Genomic DNA, 24,548 nt, shown 5'->3' on the forward strand with positions numbered 1-24,548 from the left:
TGCACTGCAAGAAATATTTCAGTTGTTTCAATATCTCCAGAATCAACAAATCCCTTAACATTCCCTACTAAAGCCTCCATATTGAGTTCTGCTTGCCTCTTGAAAGCAATCCTTCTTGCATAAAGTTGGTCAAGTCTTCAGCCTTCATGAAAAAAAAATTAATCAGTTAGCATAACTTTTGGAGCCAAAACCTTTAAACTTCAGAAGTTCTTTAGTACCTTCTCAATCAGATCCATAGCAAGGGAACCTTCAGGAAGAGTGACTTCATCTGCAGTAGCTGAGATATTACAAGTTCCGAGAACATCACATTGATCACGCACAATAGTTAAAAGTTCCTAAACCTTTTGCATCCTGCAAAAGAACCTTCAGGAAGAGTGACTTCATCTGCAGTAGCTGAGATATTCTCAATTGAAACGGGCCAAAGTGTCCTCTTAAAACAAATTTTATTTATTTTACTGTCAAACTTTTAATTACTAGTCCTAAAGTTTCGTTTGAATTGACTTATTTTAAGTTTATGTGGATTTATCTATTAATATACTCTCTCCACTCTAAATTATAAGAAAAAAATTCATACTTATTAAAAAAATAAGGTTCTTGCTAACGAATGCTCCTGTGGCACTCTTTAAACATTACAATTAAAGAAAATTTTATTCAGAAAGTTAAATACTATCATTTTCCATGTGTTGAATTTACAAATTTCCATAAGAATTCTATAAAAATTTACTATTTAAGGTCTTAAAGAGTGTCCCGGGGCACTAGTTAACATTTGCCAAAAAACAAAATACTATAATAATTTGAAATATGACTTTTTGTATTTTTTTATAAAAAATAAATTTTATGCGAAAATGTAAACAAAATTTTTATTGGTTATTGATTATGAGATAAAGTAAATTAAATGCAATCTGCATTTAATTTTATAAGTATAAGTAAAAGTAAATTTTGAAAATGATAAAAACTAATATTTTTGTTTATAATTCGGGACAGATGGAGTAAGTTGTTGTATTAGTGTTTGAGTAAATTAAATTAGTAAAAAAGTGTTATCAATATTTCATAACGTCATATTTTAATAAGATCTCACAATATGCTTATTATTGTGCTTGAAAAAAAAAAAAAAACTTAGGAAAAAATATCCACTTTGAATTCTGCATGCTCCATTTTACACAATATTGACATATTTTTTTTGAGCCAATCGTATCTTCTTGTTTTTACAGGATTATTTTTTTCTTCCTCACACTTTTTAAAAGTATCCAACTTATCAATAACATATAAATAAAAACACATAAATTGTTAATTTTGTTCGGTCTCAAAAATATATAAAACGATTTTAGATTTTGTAAAATTTAACATAGATAATCTGGCTAATGCTACGGTGGACCACCTTCATAAGTAGTCCACCGTGGAAAAGTGATCTACCGAATATGAATTTTACGAAATTCGCTATTGGATTGAAAGTTTATATCGTATAGATCATCCATAAATTTTTTAAATTTTTTTGAAAAGCATTTTATATGTTATTGAGACCCATCAAGATTTACGTTATTTAATAAACCGTTAATCTTGATGTGTCTCAATAACATATCAAATGATTTTCAATTTTTTTATGGATGATCTATATGATATAAACTTTCAATCCAACAGTTGATTTTGTAAAATTCATATTCATTATAATGTTATTCATGACTGATCCACTATGGACCACTTGATGAAGTGGTCCATATTAGAATTTACCTAGATAATCTATATTATATAAACTTTTGATCTATCGGTAAATTTTATAAAGTTTATATATTTATTAAAATGTTATTGAACGATATAACAATACTCAAATATTACGTCGATATAATTTTATAAAAAAATATAGAGATATAAATAACTCACGTACATGATAAAAAACGGCGTAGATATTTGATGATATGCTGAGACCCGAGACATGATCAATAAGGGATTGGTTATTATACATAAGCTATCCTTATGCACCATGCATAAGTTACTTAGTGCACCCCCAAATTACTAGCACACCCCTAAATTTCTCATGCACCCCCCAAATTACTTGTGCACCCCCAAATTTCTCATGCACCCCCAAATTTCTCATGCACCCCCAAAATTTCTCGCACACCCCCAATATGACTTTTGCCCCCCAATTTTATTTTTTTGGTCCCCTCCACATTTCTAGCCTAAACCATTTTGTTGTGGGAATGGTTTCAGAGATATGCACTCCAAAACCATTAAGTGTATAAGATGGTTTTAGAGTACAACCCTATAATTGGAATACAAACAATAATTGTGATTTGAAACCATTTAACCAACATAATGGTTTCCAGAATTTTTAAAACCATATAAACACACATAAAACCATTTTACAATACAAATGGTTTCAGTGTATAACTATCTGAAACCATTTAACCAACATAATGGTTTCCAGAATTTTTAAAACCATAAAAACACACATAAAACCATTTTACAATACAAATGGTTTCAGTGTATAACTATCTGAAACCATTTAACCAGCATAATGGTTTCCAGAATTTTTGAAACCATAAAAACACACATAAAACCATTTTACAATACAAATGGTTTTAGTGTATAACTATCTGAAACCATTTAACTGGTTTTAAATAATGATTATAATTGTACCAAAAAAAAACAATTATGATTCTAATTATAGGTTGTACTTCAAAACCATCTTATGCACTTAATGGTTTTGGAGTGTATATTTTTGAAACCATTCCCACAGCAAAATGGTTTAGGCTTGAAATATGGGGGGTTAAAAAAAAATTGGGCGCACAAATCATCTGGGGGTGCGTGAAAAATTTTGGGGGGTGCGCTAGAAATTTGGGGGTGCGCGAGAAATTGGGGGGTGCATGAGAAATTTGGGGGGGGGTGCACGAGAAATTTGGGGGTGCGCGAGTAATTTGGGGGGTACATGAGAAATTTGGGGGGTGTGAGATTAGGTGTGAGTGTGTGAGTTGAGATTGGCTAGGATTATTACATGTGGATGCTCAATCTAATGGATGTTATTGACTTATGTACCATGCATAAGGATTACACTTATGTATAATAACTTCTCCCGATCAATAATGTATAAAAACTCAAAGACATGACTAGTAATGTTGAGTCTCGGATTTTTAAAAAGTTTCTTTTAAAATCTCCCCTAAATAATAGTAAAAGCTTTTAAATTTTAAGTTTATTTCTGACAGTGTGAAATGAGATATACAAGAATTTAGGTGAAAGTGCTGGAAAAAGTATTAGGTGATGAAAGTAAAGTGATGGTAAACTAAATTTAGTTAGTTTGTTTTAAAAGATGAATGAATAAAATCATTCAGAATGACTAAACTAATACACGTAAATATAAAATGACGAAAATACTCAGAAATTCAAGTATTATTTCATTCAAAAATTCAAGTATTATTATTTTTAATAGTGGGTTGTGAATTGTGATCGTAAACTTAGCTCGATGTCTCGCAATTTAGAATCTACAAATGAATTTATTTTGTGTCCTTTGGAAAAAAAAGTCTATATCTAGCACTTTTCATATCAAATAATCAATTTCAGAGTTTTACGTTATAAAAACATTAAGCGCAGGAATAAACTCATCGATATAATGAAACAAAACTTATACATAACCAATAAGATCAAGTTTCTACATCAAAATCATAAATAGCTACACCTAATCTAAACAATAGAAAGAACTAGTTATAAATAATAATCTTACAATACAAGAAGATATAAGATATATAAGTGATGTTGATTCCTCAAGATTTTTCAACCTTTCTTTTCTTCTCTACCATTGGCTGTTCTCTTCCCCATGTTCTAGAACCAAAGAAATGGCAAAAGATATAAAAAATTATGTTCTGATATAATCTTTAGGGTATGATATATAGTCGCTAGGCGCCGAAGGTTTCTTTACCCTAAATTTTTTTTCAGCTCATCTAAATCGTCTTTGGTCGCTTAGCGACAGATTGATCACTCAACAACCAACCTTGATCTCCAAAACAAGGTCTTTCTGGTGTTCCTGATTGCCTAGTGGTTGGTTAGCCACGGTGATAACATGTGATTGGTAGCTTAGTAGCCACAAATTGGTAGCTTAGCCATAGTGACAACATTTGATTTTCTTCCCTTTTTAACTCTTTTACCATTAAACTCATAAAACCTACAAAAGTGATGGGAAATAGGTAAAAAAAAGCCGGAATAACTAATTTGCTAATAATAAAAACTAATATTTACAATTAACTAGTATAACTTACCCGTGCTATCGCCCGGGTTAATGTTCTATGAAAAATATAGATCATTTTTTTTCACACATGAAAAATATGGATTATTAAAATTTTAATATTGTGATTTTTTTAATTATTTGTAAAATTAATTTTATATTTAATGTAATAATTTATTTAAATATGATAAATGATCCAAATTTTGGAGATTTTAAGGAGAAATGGTAGAACGGAGAGTGATACTCCACTCCTCGTTCCCAACCCACATGTTCGTATATTTGTTCTTTTATTTTCATAAAAAAGGTCATTAAGCAAAAACTAATCTAACGGTTAATATATATTAGTTCTTAATCGTCATCTCTCTCCTTTAGACATTTGTTTTCTTCTGGAGTATTTTAGCCCATGCCCCCGTGTGAAAAAATTTCACATTTATGTAATGAACAGTAGAATTATTTGTCATTTGCTTGACACAAAAAAAAATTTATATCATTTTTTTTATGCATATCTCATTTGTTAATGGTGCAAATTTTAAAAAATTTATCAATTTGTTTATCTTACAGTGATGTTTGGAAAATAAAAACAAAGTAATACATGATATTATTACTTTTAATTCTTTCTTTTTTTATATATAAAATCATTGTTACTTTCCTTACTTTCAATTGATATTTATCGTAATTTTTATATAATAAAATCTACAAATGTATGTCCCACCCCGTGTAAGTTATTTTTTGCTTAATACCTCCAAGTAGATTATTTTTTTATCAATACCCCCTATTGTAATATTATGTTTGGTATAAATCACTATGTAACTTTTTTTTATTAATAAAATTAATAAAATAATAAAATAAAATAGAAAAATAATCTATGAAGTCAATTACTTCATTCCTTTTATATTTCAGACAATCACACCATTTTCTCTGTTCGATAAGTATGAAGTTTAAGAATAACTTTTTTTGTGAACAATTAAATTACTATTTTTATTTTTTTTATATTCCTTTTAAGGTAAGTATTTTTGTTCAGTGAAGGTGAGAAGAGAAAATAGAGAAGGGGCGCTGAGACACTAAATGACCCTCACTCTTACATGTTGACCCGTATATATAGAAACTATAGTAGATTTTTGGTCCTTAATTTTTGAAATTTCCATACATTTCAGCATTGATTTAATTTAATCAATATATATTCCAAAAATGAGTTGGTTAATAATCAAAAGTTTCCATATGTAAAATTTCAATTGTATCAAAATATTAATATATAGACATTTCAGCATAAAACCTGATTGAACAATTTCTATATTTATAATTGAGCACTAATGACTAAAGGAAAAAACATAGAAGAATGACATATCAGCAAAATGAATTGAGAGATTGTCACGTGAGATTTTGACCGGTAAAAGAAATGAGAGGACGCCACCTAAGAGAATGATGAATGAGAGGATGCCACATTGGATTAATAAAAATTAAAGTTCATAAGAAAGTGACACGTAGATTTGTTTCCTTGAGAAAAAACTCTTAAACATATAAATAATAGATAATAGATTCACAAAAATAAAGATCTCCTTTTTTTTAAAAAAAGAAGTATAAAATAAAAATTGCAATAGAAAAATATACAATAATGATGAACTTAATACTATTGGAAAAATACATCATTTGGTTAATTTGTTGATAGATTCATCAAGTAAATACATCATTGATATTCCAACTTGAATCCAAGACATCATTGATATTGATAAAGTGCTATAAGCAAGATTTTCTAAAAAAACAAAACTACAGTTGTTAAAACAGACTCCGAGCTCTCAATTCAATCCATTTTGTGAGAATGTGATGCATTTCGTCTTGTCTCTCAATTATTTCTCTGTCACGAAAAATAAATAGAATTAATAAATAAAAAGATGACCAAAATAAAATAATCTAAAGGGTAAAAAAAACAATATATTAAAAATATAAGAAATATCGAACAAAGAAGAAAAAATAAAGAAATTTAAAAAGGTGACGATATACAGAAAAAATAGTGATTATCGAGAGAGATGAATAAAAGATAATGAAGATTGAAAAATTGTGAGTTTTAGAGTTCAGACAAATGTTATATATATAGTAAAAAAAAATGGACAAATGAGTAATTTTGTCTTTAATATGAAATTAAATTCATTAAAAGTCAAATATATTAATTCCATTTTTAATTTTAAAAATATATTAGTAAATTAGTAAATAGGACATATTCCATTATATTATAAATAAATTAAATAAATTAATGCACATGAATATAACACACATATTCCAATTTTTTTAAATAATAATAAAATATTAATTATATTATGTGACTCTATATAATTATAAAATTATGAAAATATATAATAAATTTTGTTTTTACCGTAATACAATATATATGTGTGTGTGTGTGACCTTAGTATTTTGATACACGACCATTTAGAAAAAAATTTGTGAGAGAATAATTTGGAGACCATAAAGATTTAATATTTTTTTAATTGAATTTGAAGACCATAAAAATTTATACCTAATTATTATATGCAGTTGGCAATCTTCCTTTCATAAAAAAAAATTTAAAAACAATTGCTTTGGTACAATAATAATTTTTTTTTTGACGAAATTGGTACAAAAATAGTCAATTATTTCCTTTTAAAATTATTTTTAATAGGTGCATTAAATTCGATTTATAAACAATAATTGAAAAATGATTGAATTTCCAAATTAGCCAAAGATTCTAAGTAAAATGATATCATCATGTATTAGAGAAATTGCAAAGGCCTTCATAGTTAGCCACATAAGAATTGGAGAAATATTAGAATGCCACATAAGACATGGATCAAGGAAATGGTGCCACATAGGAATAAGACCATGAGAGAGAAACTCCTAAATATATAAATAATAGATTAGGGTTTGTATTTAAAATTGTTTATTAAATTAATTAGTCAATAAATGCTTATCAAAATATAAAAAACCAGCCCTGAGTGTATAGTACATAATTGGTTGCAATCAAGGTTATCAAAACCGGACCGGACCGGCCGGTTGGACCGGTCGGACCGTGAACCGGTCATGAAAACAGTTCGGTTTTGAGCAAAAAACGGATAGGAAACCGACCGGCAAAAAAACGCGTGAACCGGGGTCGAACCGGCGAACCGACCGGGCGGTTCAAGCGGTTTTGCAGATTTTATTTTATTTTTTTAAAAAAAAGGCAAAACGACGTCGTTTTAATTTTTATTTTTTTTAAAAAAATCTGAAACAAAACAACGACGTCGTAGGAATAGGAAAGGTTTTTGTTTTTCATCTATTTTTCATTTGGTTTGAATTATAAATTTTATTTTATTTTGACTTGTGATATTTTATCTTTTTAATGTGTAAAATTATGAAATATTGAGCAATTATTCATATATATTTATTTATATATTAATTAAAATATATATTTAATTAAAAACGGTTCAACCCCGATTGAATCCGGTCCGACCAATTGAACCTTGAACCGGTGAGCTCTCCGGTTCGATGACCGGTCCGGTTCTGACAACCTTGGTTGCAATACTTACACATGTAGTCTCGCAAATAAAGTAATAAACTTTATACATGTAGTAAATATATTATTGTTGAAGGCGAAGACGACGTCTAACATGCATAAGCCTCTTATGTGTATGTGTAAGACAACTAACTGTTAATATTTGGAGGTCTGCAAGTTGAAAAGATTAGCATTATGTACTAAATATTACTAGAAAGACAGCTAACTATTACTAACATTTTTTTAAATTGAAAGTTTTCATCATTATCTAAAAATCCATAAGGCATACAAGATGAATTCTTTCTTCTTAACTGGTTTTTTCCATATGCAAAAGACAAAAATCAAATTTCCGACCATTTGCTTAAGGGCATAAAAATTTTTACCATTTGGATCAAATCAATTTTGTTACGAGACTTGGACCAAACCATCGTTAGTAACCAACTATCCAACTTTATAAGACTTAATTGAGGTGTTAATATGTTATTTGAATTGTTGCTAATACGTCAAATTTGCAAATATGGATTAGAATCCTCTAATGTGGAACATCTAGACCCTTAATTGCCTGACTCAAATAGCCCAAAATTTTGTCCCAATTCAATTTGTTGTTTTTCAACCAGAAAATAGCAACATTGTGACAGCTGAACTATGATCAGTATAGTTAAAAAAGAAATACAACCACTGCATTAACTGAATCAAAATGTTTTTTTTTTCGAGTACATGATTTAACAATTGATGTTAATATATAGTATAATCACATTTGTAATTTTGCTGTAAATTATTTGATCTTCTAAAAGGGTGTATTATTAGTATTAATACAAAGTACAAACCAACCAGGTTAGATCTAAAAGGATTAAGAATTGTTTTCATTGAAGATGGAAATATTCTTTAATGAATGCCCAATTTTCAATTTGATAATTAAACACTCTTTTCCTTGAGAAAAATATTCTCTCCATGTGCCTTAAATTTTGATATATTATTATTGCAATTTTTTAAAAAATAAGTACAAAGTCTACAATGTTTAGTTGAATTCAAATCCTTGTTAAAGGACGATTTGTTACAGTCAAACTGCATTTTGTTCCCTTCAACCAAAAATAAGATTCCTTTACATTCATGCACTCCAAAAAACCAATATCTTCTCTCTAGATGAGGAATATTTTACCCTCTTTACTTTCAACACTTAATTAATTCAACTACTTTGTTCTCATTCTCTTCAAATAATGTAAAAAACTACTTACACCATCTCATCTTCTAACTACATAGTAGAATATTTGAAAATTTTTAATTTTAAATTCTGACTGAAATAATTATTAATCTCAAATTTTATTTAGTTTCAACTCTTTAGCCTGAGCCGAGTTAAACTTTAATGTAAGTCTGACTAATAATTTCTCATAGACTAATTTTTTAGACTTCAATCCGATCTTTTGAAAATTTGATATAATCTATTAATGTGTTTGAAATCATATTTCATATATGAACATAACTAATGCATGCCTAACAAACTTTTTTTTTTTAGATCTTGTAAGCTTTTCAAATAGCTCACATGCAAGTCATTCAAACCACATGCGATAGTTCACAACATGCTTTACCATTCAAGCATAAATCACAAATTAAATGGGACATTTTTTGAAAAAACTATTACTAATATATATTAAAAAAATGCTAAATAGTGCCAGCAACACTAGTTTAACATCTTAATAATAAGAAACCTTCTTCTTGAAATTTATGCATTTAATATCTCCAAATTGTAAAAAGTTATTTTTTCACTATTATTTTTTTTTTAATTCTATATGTTTTAAAATGAATGTTATTTTCAACTTCATTGTAATATTAACGATTTTTTTCTTCTACCGTACCATCTAATTTAATTTCCGTTATACACATTATCTTTCTTTTCAATACGTTCGGAGATAGACGTTTGATCTAGAACCACTTCTGCATCGTAACTATATAAATTACTTTTAAATATAAACTAAATACATCAATTATTCAATTAATCTAAACAATGAATACTCCTTCCAATTTTATAGTATATAAGTAAAAAATACTCGTAACTTTTTAAATTCATTAAATAAATTATGTATCTGAATTATAAAATGGTTCAGGTAATTTATTTGATGAATATAAAATGGTTTTTGAGATTAATAATAAATGAGATAGAGAGTTTAAAATTAATGTTGATAGTACAAATGCAAGTCTATATAGAGGCATCATCACATTATAGGCTAATCCTTGCACCCAAAGTAAGTGAATCCCAATACACACTAAAACCAGAAGAGAGAGCAATGCATACATAAAGTCCCAAATCCTTTTCTCTTTACCCATTCTATAAAAAAACAAAAAACAGTGCAAAAATCCAAACTATGAACAACCCAAACAAAACCTTTGATTCTTTTTCTTAATCTGTCCCCTCTCTCTGAATCTGATAGCAACACACAACAAACACACACACACACACACAAAAAAGTTCCAACCTTGAAACCTATTTTCCCCCAAAAAACCATGCTTTAACCCATCCTTCACCATTTCTCAAAAACCAAAAATGGGTTTTCCAAAAATGACCCTTTTTCTTCTTTTGTTCTTTTTCTTCATCTTCTCCACAACCCATCTTTCTGAATCATCATCATCATCTTCTTCTGATATCACAACTCTAGTTTACAAAGGTTGTTCAAAAGAAACTTTCACAGATCCAAATGGTGCATATTCACAATCTCTTTCAGCACTCTTTGGTTCACTAGTTTCACAATCAACAAAAACAAAGTTCTACAAAACAACAACTGGTAATGGCCAAAACAGCATAACAGGTATCTTCCAATGTAGAGGAGATCTCACAAACTCAGATTGTTACAGCTGTGTTAGTAAACTACCTGTTCTTTCTGACAAAATCTGTGGCAAAACCATAGCTGCAAGAGTTCAACTTTTAGGTTGTTACATGTTTTATGAGGTTGCTGGTTTTCCTCAAATCTCAGGTATGGAAGTTCTTTTCAAAACTTGTGGAAAAACTAATGCTGCTGGAAGAGGGTTTGAAGAGAGAAGAGACACTGCTTTTTCTGTTATGGAAAATGGAGTTGTAAGTGGTCATGGTTTTTATGCTACTAGTTATCAATCTTTGTATGTTTTAGGACAGTGTGAAGGTGATGTTGGTGATTCTGATTGTGGTGAATGTGTTAAATCTGCTGTTCAAAGAGCTCAAGTTGAATGTGGAAGTTCTATTACTGGACAAGTTTATTTGCATAAGTGCTTTATTAGTTATAGTTATTATCCTAATGGTGTTCCTAAGGAGGGACCCTCTTCATCTGGTGGTGGATCATCCTCTTCTAATTACTCTTCATCTTTTACTGGTAAGGACTAATACCCTATTACTCATAATAAATATACATATATATGATTGATTGGATAAACAGCTTATTTGCAGATTATAGCATAAGTGCTTATCTTGATAAGTGCTTATGTATAAGTTTACATGAGCTATTTCTATAGCTAAAGGTAAAATAAAGTTAAAGTGTTTTTGTATATGCTATATGTTGTTTTTATAAACTATCTTGAAGAACTTATGAAAATAAGCTGAAAAAAGCTTGTGAAAAATACCATAAGGTGTTTTCGTATGTTCTACCAAACAGTCGCACAAAACTTATGTTACATTAGAGAAAACTCAAATAAGCCAATCTAAACAGAATGATTTCTGGGTCATAATAAAGTTTTAATTTTCCCTTATCATGTTAATCTGTTTTTGTGGGTTAGTATAAAGTTTTCATTTTTCTTTGTTATTATGTTAAATCTGTTTTTGTGTTTCTCCATTTGACATCTATGAAGCAAATACACGAACACCGACCATGACACATTACACCATATGGTGTCAAATGTCAATGTCGTCTAAGTATAAAGAACATCTTCAATCTGATGTGTTGGTGCGACGTTGTTTCACATATAAGGAGCTCAATTTTGCAATGGCAATACAATTCCTTAATCGTTCATTTGTTCAAACTTCAAAGCAATGGTGCTACTTTGTTAAATACTACTTACTATGTATGAAAAAGTTTATAATTATTGAGTAATGTGTGGCTAAATGATTCAATGACAGGACAAAATACAGCTAAGACTGTGGCCATAATATTAGGAGGTATAACTGCTGTGGCGTTTTTGATTATATTGCTGCTATTTGCTAGGAATTTGATGAAGAAACGTGAAGGTAGGTGTTATACATTGTTATATTATATTGTTCTCAGTTTATACTTTAATTAATGTCATGCTTATATTCTACATTTTTGCAATGTCATTTTCTTTGCACAGATTATTGACTGTAGAAGAAGATGGTTTACTATGGAGGCAAAATTGTTCTTGAAGTTGATTGATTCTTGATATAGTATATCTTTTGGATGAAAGAGATTTGTGGTAAATAGACTTGGGAGATAGAGAAAGAATCTAGGACTGTTTAATGTGGGGACAAAGACTAATTCTTGTAGTTAAGTAACAAAACAAGATTTTGTTGTGGTGTAATTAGCTCATGAAATTGAGAATTGTTTTTTTGGTATTACAAGGGTAAAGGATATACCCAAAGGAATGAATGTTTTAGTTTTAGATGAAAATATTTAAATTTTGTGCCTACCCCTTTAACCATGTGTGAATGATTCTTCTCTTTTTACTCATCTCAAAATACTATTGACTCACCATTTTATTTGATGACTTTAACTTTTGTGAAAGTTGCAAGTTGCAGCTCTTTCACTTTCCGGATTTAGATTCGGTGCATTTACCGTGTCATATAGTTTTAAATACCAATCGTCTGATCTCAAATTAGCAGCCGTTATCGTTTAAAGTTGATTTTTGTTAGTGTAATATGAGTTTGATTTTGGATCTGGATTCTCCCTCGTCATTCTTATCCTGTTTCTTGTCCTGTATTGATCCGATTCATTCATATCTTGGTCATGTTGTCGACTGCTACAATAAATTTAAATCAATGGCTGGAATTTACACAGAAGTAGAACCATCTAGTGGTCGGAGAGAATCCGGTTCCATCATTTGAGTTTTGATTAATATGCGAGATCGATTATTGCATGTAGAGCTCACTCTTCCCTACGATTGTTTTGGTTTTTGTGTTTAGTATGGACAATGACGGATAACTTCACAAGTCAAGAGTCAATACCGAGGTAAGAGGGAAAGTAGGCACAAATATTTTGGGGGCTACTTTGTGGAATTGACCTCAAAATGGAATCATTTAGCATTGCTAGGCTAGCATGTGACTTGTTGAGTCTTTGCTTTCCTATCGTTTTCTCTTGGAAAATGTTGTTGTTTGGCCTATTTTGAGGAGGAAAGTGAAACAATACCATAAATCCTATTTTTAGCCCATGTTTGAAATTGAGAGTAAGCTTAGAGTAAAGCACTCTTACCTACTAATTTGGGTCCTTAACTCATCATTAAGTTATGCTACATCACATTTAAATAAATCACCAACTTTTTATTCTAATGATGCAATTTTTTCAGCATTATAGTTTATATACTTCTTTTCAATTATTTATTGATTTTGCACCCGAAATAGATCTCTCATGTGTGATTTATACATGAGATAGTTTTTTTTTTTTTTTTTTTTTGACTCAATACATGAGATAGTTAAGTAGTTAAGTGTGATCTAAAATAAGCAATTGTCTTCTTACTTTTAAGAACTTAGTTAAGCAACTATGCTATAGTTGCTCTTGGTAAATTGTGGAGGGAATAATAATGTTCAGCTATGTACACTCTTAATAGTACAGTACTATTATTTGTTCTTTTTATAATATAATACTAGCTTTTCTTTATAATAATTATTACCTGTCTCTATATATTCAAAGTAATAATTACATTATTTTATATGCAAAATTCACCCATTTTAGATCTTAAACAAGTCCCATAGAGCATTTGTTAGTATTTTTTTAAAAAATAAATATACAAATTGAGTTAGTTAATTTTAAAATTTTTATACAAATTCAAAAAATGTAGTTATGTATTCGGACTATTGAAATTTAACGGTTTTTATAAAAATTTGTCGTACGTTCAATTGAAGTTGTCAGAAAAAGTATCAAACAGTTTTGAATTTGTATAAAAATTTGTGGAGTTGATCTACTCAATGAGATCTTTGAATTCAACGGTTGGATTGAAGAAATATAATGTCGATATCGAGTTATTAAGCGGAGTAAGTCAATGGAGACTTACTCCCGGAGTCAACGAATCCCTCCTCATAAATTAATGTATAGAAACGAAGCTAGTATTATAAATTTTGAAAAAGGATCCTCTCCCGTGTATTTCATTGAAGGTGGTGTAGTTTAATCTCCGCCTTTCAATCTTTTTTATTTGAGTGAATAGTACGCAAAAAAAATTTTTTGAAACAAGAGATAAATTTAATCGGAGAGCATATGCTCTCATAAATTTTGATCTACATATGAGAATGTTTTTTTAATAAACATATGAGAATGTTGGCACTTTAGAATTTAATAGGGTTGACAAAAAAAAAGTATTTAAAGGGAAAAAAGTTGACTCATTTTTAATTTTTTTTTTAGACAAAATGATAAGTACCACTAAAAATCACACATACAACTATAAAGTTTCATATTTGCATTCGAATGAAATGTATTACTACCAATTTATGGCTGGTTGTTTAAGATTGAAATAAAGTTAATTATCAAGACATTTTTTAAATTAAGGATTAATTTGTTATTTTGCAAATTTACAGGACTAACCTATTCTACCTTTGAAATTTTAAAGATCAAAATACATTGATTTACTATCAAGTTTAATTGGGGTGGTCCAATTTTTAACAGAAAATTACTGTCAGTATCTGACCTCTTCCAGTCCGAAGTGCCCAGTGATTCAAAGAAGCCAAGAGGCATTTTCAACTAGGTCTTGGTTTGAGTAAATGATGCTTTTTTTTTTGCATACACCTCTTCCTATCTATTTACAGTATATGCATCAGCTTTTTTTACTACCTTGTAAGAAATTATGGTACCCCAAAAAAAAAAAGAATAATATTGTACTATGCTCTACAATGATTTTTCTCCTTGATTTTTTCTTTAATCTTTTCTCCCTACTTTAAAAGGTTACATGGTTTTTCTTTACTATCATTATCAAGTGAGTATGATGCTTCCATGACAGATGGTTTAAATATATATACAAAAAAATAGCACTAACTTATATACTTCAGTAAAATAATTTCATTGCTGTCAATTTGAAATAATTCATTGCTGTCAATTTGAAAGAAAAAAAATGCTTTAACCCAATTGTGATATCCCAATTAAAGATTATGTAGATTATTTACATCGATTCTTATGTCTAGGTTTTGTTGGTTGAAGATTCTACAATGCTTTGGTTGGTAGCAAATCTGGGAGGTTGTGGAGAAGCTGTAGCAGAAAAGTTGATTGCTGCTATCCTTGGTAATGGGGCAATATTGGTCCTGTGACTTTCAAAGTGATTAGCTTGGAATATACTGTATTGGGTACTTTGTATTTTACTGTATAACTTAATTTTAAACCATTATTATATAAATTGTGACAAGCTTATAAGGGAAGGTGAGCTACTGTAATTAAAATTCTGGTGTAGGTGCAGTGATTTAGGGAATGTATATTTTATCAAGGGTTGCTTTGCTGTCATGTAAGAATGTTATGTAACCTTTAACTTTGTATGGCATATCTTAGGCAACTTTGATGAATAAATTAAATCTGATTTGGCCTTTTCAAATAAAAGAAAATAAATTATATCAGGTCCTTGAGGCATCCCAAAAAACAGCAGAAGTTAAGAACACAGTAACTCATTCAGAAGGAGACACAATAAAGGCAAAAAGCCATTACTTTAGCACTCTTGAAAAGAAGCATATATTTGCAATCCGGATTATTCTCACTGCTGTTTTTGGTCCACGTGCCTCCAACTTAGGAAAGTCAATACCAATATAAGTAATCCTCCATAAGAATGCTTATTTTCTTGGATAGTGCAGTTAGGATCAACTACATATTGGAGAGTCCATATGTTGGTTTATAAAGCACCTCAAAAGTCAGAAGTTAACTTCTTTATAAAAACAGAAGGCAAAAACAAATCCACCTTTAGATTTTTGTGAATTAAAGTTTCAACTCACATGAACTTCAGAATATATTGTAGAATTATGGCTTAATTACAGTTTTTAGGAATGTGATATATCATATTTAAATCTAAGATTTTAGGGAGGTTTTCTTGTCGTTTCATGGGTGTTGATAATTTCATATCATCAGGTTGTATGCTATACACCATTTAAAATATGTCACATCACTATTTTTTAGTCCAAACATATGAGAAAGGCACCAAAACCGAGTGATTTAAACTAGGGGGACTAAAACTGTAATTAAACCTAGAATTATTGATCTCACTATCCCTTCTGTAGAAAGACACTGTTTGGATAAACAGCCTAATTAAGAGCTTATAGTATGTTTTTAACTTTTTATCATATTGGTGCTTATGTATAAGTTTTTTTATAACAAAAGATAAAATAAATTCAAATTATTTTTTTGTTACAAGCTGTGTTTGTAAACAAGCTGAAAATAGCTTATGGATATATCACAATTCACAAGTGCTTATTTCAGTAAATAAACTCAAAGAAGTCAATCTAAACATGACCAAAGTCATGCTTACAGAGAGCCTAACTAAAGCTTCTCAGACATTTACTGGTGTTTTTGGCCGTGCTTTGGACTTACCTTCAAATTGATGAGCACCAAACAGAAAGCTGATAACAGGGCACACAATTCTGTCACTTTTTCAAATCAAAGTAGCTTCCGTGTTAGCCCCTCTCATTGCTCCTTCCACCCTGCCAAAGCATGTCCACCGAGATGGCATGCAACATTATAGCTACCAACCAGATGATACTGTATTGAATTGCTGCACCTGGTGCACACAAACACATGAACCATAAGCTGAAACAGAAAATTAAAGGGAATCTGAAACATGGCATTTGCTACAGAACCACAACATGAAACATGAACAATGAACCGATTTCTCTCTATCCCCATTCCTAATGACGTGAAATTGCAATAATCAACTTTAGCATGCACGTGCAAGACGGGTACAATAAGAGAAGACAAATTTCAAACCTGTAGACCGAGAATCATGGATATCCTTTCCAACGCCTTTGGCGTGTCCTGTAAACATTAGTGACAGAAAAGATGTGTCATTCAGTTTATCAAAAGCAAAAATAAAAAGGATCACAGAGAGAAAGAAAGGGGTAAAAAAGTATTCATATTACCATTGATCAACCTTTTGGAGATCATTTTGGGGCTGTTATCAATCTCGATTTTGAATTTCTGATTGCGGAAGCTCCAGGCTCCATTTCATATATTATGAATTCTTTGATCACTTTTGACATTAACCCTCAATGATAACCGAAAAAACAGAACCTTTTCCTACCAGTAATTGCCACAAGAACATTCCCCATTTCTAAAATGGTGAAATCTCGCCCTATCTCTCACAACTATCTCTCGTGCCACCACTTTGGAAATAAATTTGAATGCATTATGGCAGTCCCCACATATCCTCAAATTTTTGAAAACACGAATTGTAGCTCCTAATGGAAGTTTCATAATTCCATAAACAACAGCAAGCTTTTCACTATGTGTAGACAAGGCATGTTCTTTATGTTCAGGTTCCATATCATGTAATACAAACTTTGTATCAGGGACATACCCCAATTTTCTCATTTCATTTACCAGTTGCTCAAGATATGTGTACACGGCTTTAACCTCAGGGTGCCTAGCATCATCGACCAAAAAGACGTGGACCATATTTTCGACCTCAACCCAACTACAACCAGGTTCCTTCTTTACTCCTCGTTCCCTCATCAGTAATCTCACCCTGGCCATTTCATCCCACTTACCTAAAGCAGCATACATATTGGAAAGGATTATGTAGGTTCCATCTTGATGTGGAATAAGCTCAAGGAGTCGGCTGCCAGCTTCAATACCCAATTCAATGTTCCCGTGAATCCGACAACCAGCGAGAAGAGCTTCCCAAATTGGCGCACCGGGCTCAAAAGGCATTGATTTGATTACACTGTCTGCTTCTGAGAACATACCCGCACGACATAACAAATCAATCAAACGGGCATAATGATCCTCTCCTGGGGTTATACCATAATGAGTACACATTGTATCAAAATAATGACGTCCCTCTTTGATCAAGCCAGCATGGTTGCAAGCAGTAAGAATTGTGAGAAAAGTTATCCTATCAGGCAATATATCTTCCTTCAACATCTGTTCAAAAAGCTCAATGGCTTGGACACCGTGTCCGTGTTGTGCAAGAGCTGCAATCATGGCATTCCAGGATACTGAATCCACATAAGGCATTGAGAGAAACACAGATTTAGCAGATTCAACAACACCACACCTTGCATACATGGTAATCAGCGCATTGCCTGCGGAGAGGCCTGAATCATGACCCAATTGAATCACCTGAGAATGAATTTGTTGTCCATTGTCCAATGATCCAAGAACACCACAAGCACTAATCGCCCCAGCATAAGCATAATCGCAGGGTTCAAGTCCCTCTGACTTCATCTGGTTGAACAGCTTCAAACCTTCTTCTCCAAAACCATTCTGCGCCAAACCAGATATCATCACAGTCCAAGTCAGCAAGTTCTTCTCCGGCATCTCCCTGAAAATAGAATTAGCTTCCTCAATGCGCCGTGCATTGACATACCCAGACAAAACAGCATTCCAAGAAATAATATCTCTCGCTGGCATTTTATCAAAGACTCGCCTCGCCTCTACCATTCTATCATGCTTAGTGTAGAAAGTAATCAAAGCATTGTTAACAGACAAAATAAAATGTTGTGATGGATCCACCACTGTCCGGAGAATATAACCATGCACCTGTCTTCCACAATTGAACATCCCCACTTTCTCGTTACAAGAAGCACAGGCACTAATCAAACTGGTGTAAGTATACTCATCCTCCTGAATTCCCATTGAATGCATTCTCCTGAACGTGTCAAATGCCTCTTCATATAAACCACGGCCAACATAAGCAGAAATTATGGCATTCCAGGCAACATCAATAGGATAAGGCATTCCATCAAGAAGCTCGCGTGCTGCAGCAAGATCATCATTCCTCACATAACCATTAATCATGGTAGTCCACAAAGGTTCATATACCTGATTCTTAGGAGCCTCATCAAAAACCTTCCTAGAAGAAGCCATCAACTGAGATGATTTCACCAATGGCGAAGAAGCACAACGAACATAGTAACTCAAAAGCGCATTCAAAACAGAAGGTATCGACAATACTCCCCATTTGATAACCTCACAATGTAACATTTGACAATGCCACTCCTCATCCGCTATGATGGAAAGAGCAGCAAGCACACTTGAGAAGGTAAACTTTTCAGGTTTAAATCCGTTTCTTTTCATTTGAACGAAGAGATTGAGTGCGGCGTGACCATCTTTACCGTGAGAATATGCAGTGATCATGGCATTGTAACTGATGGTGTCGCGGATGGTGAGTGGGGTGGCATTGAAGATGATTTGGGCGAGTTTGACGTTACCGGAGGAGGAATATGCGGAAATAATGGTGGTTCTGGCGATTATGTCTGGTTTGGGAATTTTGTCGAACAGTTTGCGAGCATAAGTGATGTTGGAGGATTTACCGTAGCTGTTGATAAGACGGTTGAGGATGTATGTGTTTGGTTTGAAGCCGGAGGTGAGAATGAGTGCATGGACGGCGCGTGCGATGGTTTGAGTGACGGGAGTGTGGTTGAATTCGGTTAAGTAACGGTATGCTATTTCGCGAACCTCCATGTTGTTTTTGTTGGAAAATGGAGATGGATTGTTTTGTTTTATATAGCTAAGGGTATGTTGCAATTTTTTTTTTTTTTTGGGGTTAATCCTATTATTATTATTATTATTACTTTAATTTTTTTTTCATGTAGAGATAAAACTAACACATTTAAACGTGGAGAAATATGAAATCTATGATTCGAACCTCGGTCATTCAATAATATATTTGGTAGCTAACATTTGAACTACATTTATGAGACTTTAATACTATTGTTAATAGTTAATGATAAGAAACAATTTCCGATAATGTAGAGTTCGATGCTAATATAAAGTAAAATTTAATTAAAAAATGTTTTTTTTTTTAATAATTAAATTTGAATTCTTCTAAATGATTTATCTAAAATGTAAGGTGTTATCATTGTTTTATTCAATAGCGTGCTAGCCAATTTTGCCCAGACATTGGTCCAAGTATTTTGCACTCGAAGAATGTGAAAGATTTATTTGCCAATGTCAATCTATTCATTTTTTAAGGCTATGTATTTCTAGAGTCCAAGTTCCCTCCATTTAATGTATCCTCTATTTACCCAATTAATTGTATGGATGTGTGACATGTGTGAAAAAACAATCTAATGGCTGAGATCACAACAACAACAACAATAATACACACCTTTCTTTTCTTCTTACCCATCAGTCCATCACAACAACAGTAGCATTCGTCTTTCGATGGCTGCCGGTGGCGGCCACTTCATCTTCTTCATCTCACCACTCCTTCTTTCTCACTTCGGGTCAATCCAATACACATTAAGCCCACACAAACACAACTCAAGCAACGAGGGCAAGAGAAGAAACTTGAAACGTGAAAATAACGTACAAAAAGTGAGAAAAGAAAACGAAAAATCCTAAGCAGACCACGAATCAGCCTCCGTCCGGCGTCAGCCGCCACATGGCTCATCTTTGTCTGTTCTCCGCCTCCCTCTCTCTCTCTCACACACACACTCTCTCTGTAATGGTATATTGATATCTTTTATATTATAAGTTTGTATACAAGGATTCGAACCCGCAACTCTTCAGTGAATTGTAATATTTTCAACCACTATGGCAAGTATACCAATTGTGATTAAAATTATGTGTAATAATTGATAAGCACCATCAATTTTAAAAGTATATCATATCAAAATTATTGTTGACTATATTATTCATAACGAAATATTTTTATGTCTTTCCTGATCAATGATTTTTTTTCTACCGGATCATAAATTTAGAGAATAATTATCATGTGAGATTTGAAAAGTTATTATCACGTGTGATTTGGAAAGTTATATATATATTCTCATGCTACAACATCTTCAACAATATTGAAATCTATTATAAAAAAAAAAACATCTTTCACATTTCAATGTCTCATGTAACCTTGCTTATATCACTTTTTAAATTATTTATTATGCAGTTTATTAAATTGTAGTTTTTTAAAATTGGAAAAAGAATTTTGTCAAAACAAAAAATAATGGAAAAAGAATTGATATTTTTTATAAATACCCTTTATTTTTATGTTAATGTATCCAAACATAAATCAATTCTGTTTAACTCACTTTTAACCAAAAACAAATCTATCAAACTCAATTCTGCTAAATCAATTTTTTTTGGAATACAACCAAACACAACCATAGTCATATCACTAATCACATTAATTATTTTGATTTTAACATTGCAGATTTAATATTAACCGATGATCAATTGATACAATATGCATTAGCAGATATTGAGATGATGTTACGTAGTTGTGAGAAGAGTTTAAAAGATTATCCTCCAATGCCTAGAGCAGACACATCATTAGTTCCTGATATGCAAAATAGTTTAATACATTACGAATTGAATTATAACAAACACATTAGCTGAGAAACATGTTAGATTGATGTCAACTATGACTTCAGAGCAACGTAAAATATATGACACAATCATGACAAGAGTTAAGGAAAACAAATTTGATGTGTGTTTTTTTTTTTATGGTTATGGCGGTACATGGAAGACATTTATCTGGAGGGCCATGTCAGCCGCATTACGCTCAAAATGTGAGATAATTTTAATAGTTGCCTCAAGTGGGATCGCTGCATTTCTTATACCTGGCGGTAGAATAGCACATTCAAGGTTTTATATTCCTCTAAATGTTGACGAGTTTTCAACATGTACCATAGTTCCTAAAAGTCTTTTGGCGCAATTAATACAAAAAGCAAAGCTCATTATATGGGATGAAGCACCAATGATGCACAAACACTGTTTCGAAGCTGTTGATCGAACTTTAAAAGATATTCTCAAGTCTGTTGATGAAAAAAATAAACACATTCCCTTCGATGGAAAAGTTGTTGTTTTTGGCAGAGATTTTAGACAAATTATACCAGTAATATCCAAATGTACAAGGCCAGAATTTGTTCATGCTACTATTAATTCTTCGGTTCTTTGGAATTTTTGTGAAGTTTTAATATTAAGTAAAAACATGAGACTTCTCGGTAGTGCTTCGAGTGCAGACGTTGAACAAAGAAGATTGTTTTCTGAATGAGTTTTGGGTGTTGGCGATGGAGAAATTGGAGATGACAACGACGATGATTTAGAACTTGACATTCCATCAGATTTATTGATTCCAAATTTAGGTGATCCTCTTGCTTCTATCGTTGAAAGCATCTATCCCCAACTTTTACAAAACATGAACGATATAACGTATTTTCAAAATAGAGCTATACTAGCTCCTAAAAATTCAATAGTCGACACAATAAATGATTATATGTTGGATTTAATTCCTGGTGAAGAAAAAACATATTTGAGTTATGATACTCCACTCACACAAAATGTAGACGGTCAAACAGTGGATGATGCTCATACTCCCAAATTTTTGAACACGATTTATACGTCGGGACTTCCAAATCACAAGTTGAGACTTAAAGTTGGAGTTCCAGTTATGCTATTAAGGAATTTAAATAAAAAATTAGGATTATGCAATGAAACAAAACTTATTATTACGAGATTGGGAAAACGTGCTCTTGAAGGAAAATTTATTTCAGGAAGTAATATTGGTGATCAGGTTTTCATACCTAGATTTTCTCTGACACCATCTGACGTGAGAATTCCTTTTAAATTTCAACGGAGACAATTTCCTATAATGATTTCTTTTGCGATGACTATTAATAAGAGTCAGGGACAATCTTTAAAGCATGTTGGGATATATCTTTCGTCGCCAGTGTTTTCACATAGTCAGTTGTATGTTGCAATTTCAAGAGTTACTTCTAGAAAAGGATTAAAAATATTGATCATCGATAATGACGGCGAAGATACGACTAAGACTTCGAATGTGGTCTATAAGAAAGTCTTCCGTAATATAACATAATTTTCTTTGTATGAATATTTTTCCAAAATTATTGTTGAACTATCGTTTAATGATACTCAACTTTTTTCATATACCTTACATTATTGGAATTATCATATCTTATTTAATCATTATATATTTTACAACTAATCAGACCCGTGCACCGCACAAATCGATGTTCTAGTATAGTAATAATTTGAGTGGTTTATAGTATTAACAATTAGGTTAATCTGATAGAAAAAAAGATTAAATTACATTTATTAAAAGAAATCGTACACTATAACTTTTTTTACCAAAAAATATACCATCCTAGAATACAAGGAGGTTATCTTAGTAATTTCAAGGGGCGCAAAAATAAATCTCATATAAAATTATAGGGAACATCTCAATCCATTTTTATCTCAATCTCCCTCAACTAGGTTTGGCAATGAACCGCGCCAACTCGATCAAAGTTTGAGACTCGATTTGACAATTGTTTCGTTAAACTTCCTTCATGAACCAAATGAACTGAACTTGAGTTGAAAATTAAGTCCGTTAATTAAATGAGTTGAACTTGAGCTATATATAATTTGACTCGTTTGGTTCATGAGCTGAGTCGATTATATATATATATATATATATATATATATATATATATATATATATATATATATATATATATATATATCATTTCAAAATTATTTTTAAATTTATATATTTGAGTTTATAACAGTTTCAATAAAAATGGGTATAAATTCCAATTTATTTATGGATCTAAAATTTGTTTATTTTTGAGTAACGTGGTTTGAGCTAATGAGTTGAATGAGTGTTTGTGAATTCAAATGAGTCAAGTTCCAGCTAAAAAAAATGGTGTTGAGTTGAACCTAACGAGCCGAACTATCCGTGAACTTTAAATCAGCCAAGCTCGAGGTGAAAAAAAGAATTTGACTCGAACTCAAGCCGTATTTCAAACAAACCAATTTTTATCGAGTCGACTGGACTCATTTTCAGCTCTATCCTCAACATTAAATATTACTCCCTCTGTACAAAATTATAAGTCGTTTTGAGAAAAAAAACTTGTACCAAATTATAAGTTGCTTTACATTATCAATGAAGCATTTAGTGTTATTTTTTCTATTATACCCTTAACTATTTATTACTCTCTTCTTTTAATTCTCATAATTTATTTTTTTCATACAACATTAATTACATTTTTTAATATGCATAATAGTGACAACGTGACTTATAATACCTGTTTGAATTAGCATATTTTTGAGCTTATGCAAAACAACTTATGCAAATAAATAAGATTTTATATTAATTTTTAAGTTCCCACTAACAAAAATTATATATTTATAAGCGAATTATCATAAACTATACTGACAAACTTATAATAATACATAAAAAATTATTTATTTGCATAAACTGTTCTACATAAAGTAAAAAATAAGTTAATCCAAACGGGGGAGTAACAATTAGATTAATCTTGCTGTAAAAAAAAACACAATTAGATTAATCTGATGGAGAAAAGATCAAATCACATTTATTGTGATTTATTAAAAGAAATACACAATAACTTTTTTTACCCAAAAAATATACCATAACTAAAGAATAACAAATTAGGAAAAAACACGAACACTAATATGTTTTTAGTAGCTACAAATATGGATATATTTCTCGGTTTGATTCGTAGTCCTTTGCAATTTTTGTACCCAGTGCTGATTTGACTTACATAGTATTTAAGACTAAGTA

At 31.1% G+C, this 24,548-nt stretch overlaps 2 protein-coding genes and 1 pseudogene across 2 annotated transcripts; 2 read left to right on the forward strand and 1 right to left on the reverse strand.

Annotated features, from left to right (window-relative positions):
• Positions 1 to 9,936: 9,936 nt before the first annotated feature.
• LOC123902483 (plasmodesmata-located protein 2-like) lies at positions 9,937 to 12,334 on the forward strand. Its single transcript, XM_045952217.1, has 3 exons — positions 9,937 to 11,050; positions 11,791 to 11,898; positions 12,000 to 12,334. Exons 1-3 carry the CDS (start codon positions 10,252 to 10,254, stop codon positions 12,005 to 12,007), a joined length of 915 nt encoding a protein of 304 aa, XP_045808173.1. The 5' UTR covers positions 9,937 to 10,251; the 3' UTR covers positions 12,008 to 12,334.
• A 3,816-nt stretch (positions 12,335 to 16,150) lies between these two features.
• Positions 16,151 to 19,530, reverse strand: LOC123902484 (pentatricopeptide repeat-containing protein At1g25360-like). Its single transcript, XM_045952218.1, has 3 exons — positions 16,939 to 19,530; positions 16,787 to 16,834; positions 16,151 to 16,580 (listed from the first exon to the last, which is right to left on the reverse strand). Exon 1 carries the CDS (start codon positions 19,481 to 19,483, stop codon positions 17,096 to 17,098), a length of 2,388 nt encoding a protein of 795 aa, XP_045808174.1. The 5' UTR covers positions 19,484 to 19,530; the 3' UTR covers positions 16,151 to 16,580; positions 16,787 to 16,834; positions 16,939 to 17,095.
• Positions 19,531 to 21,211: 1,681 nt separating this feature from the next.
• On the forward strand, positions 21,212 to 23,046 carry LOC123889646 (annotated as a pseudogene).
• Positions 23,047 to 24,548: the final 1,502 nt, after the last annotated feature.

This window comes from Trifolium pratense, linkage group LG1, assembly GCF_020283565.1.
Source record: "Trifolium pratense cultivar HEN17-A07 linkage group LG1, ARS_RC_1.1, whole genome shotgun sequence".
Lineage (NCBI taxonomy): Eukaryota > Viridiplantae > Streptophyta > Magnoliopsida > Fabales > Fabaceae > Trifolium > Trifolium pratense.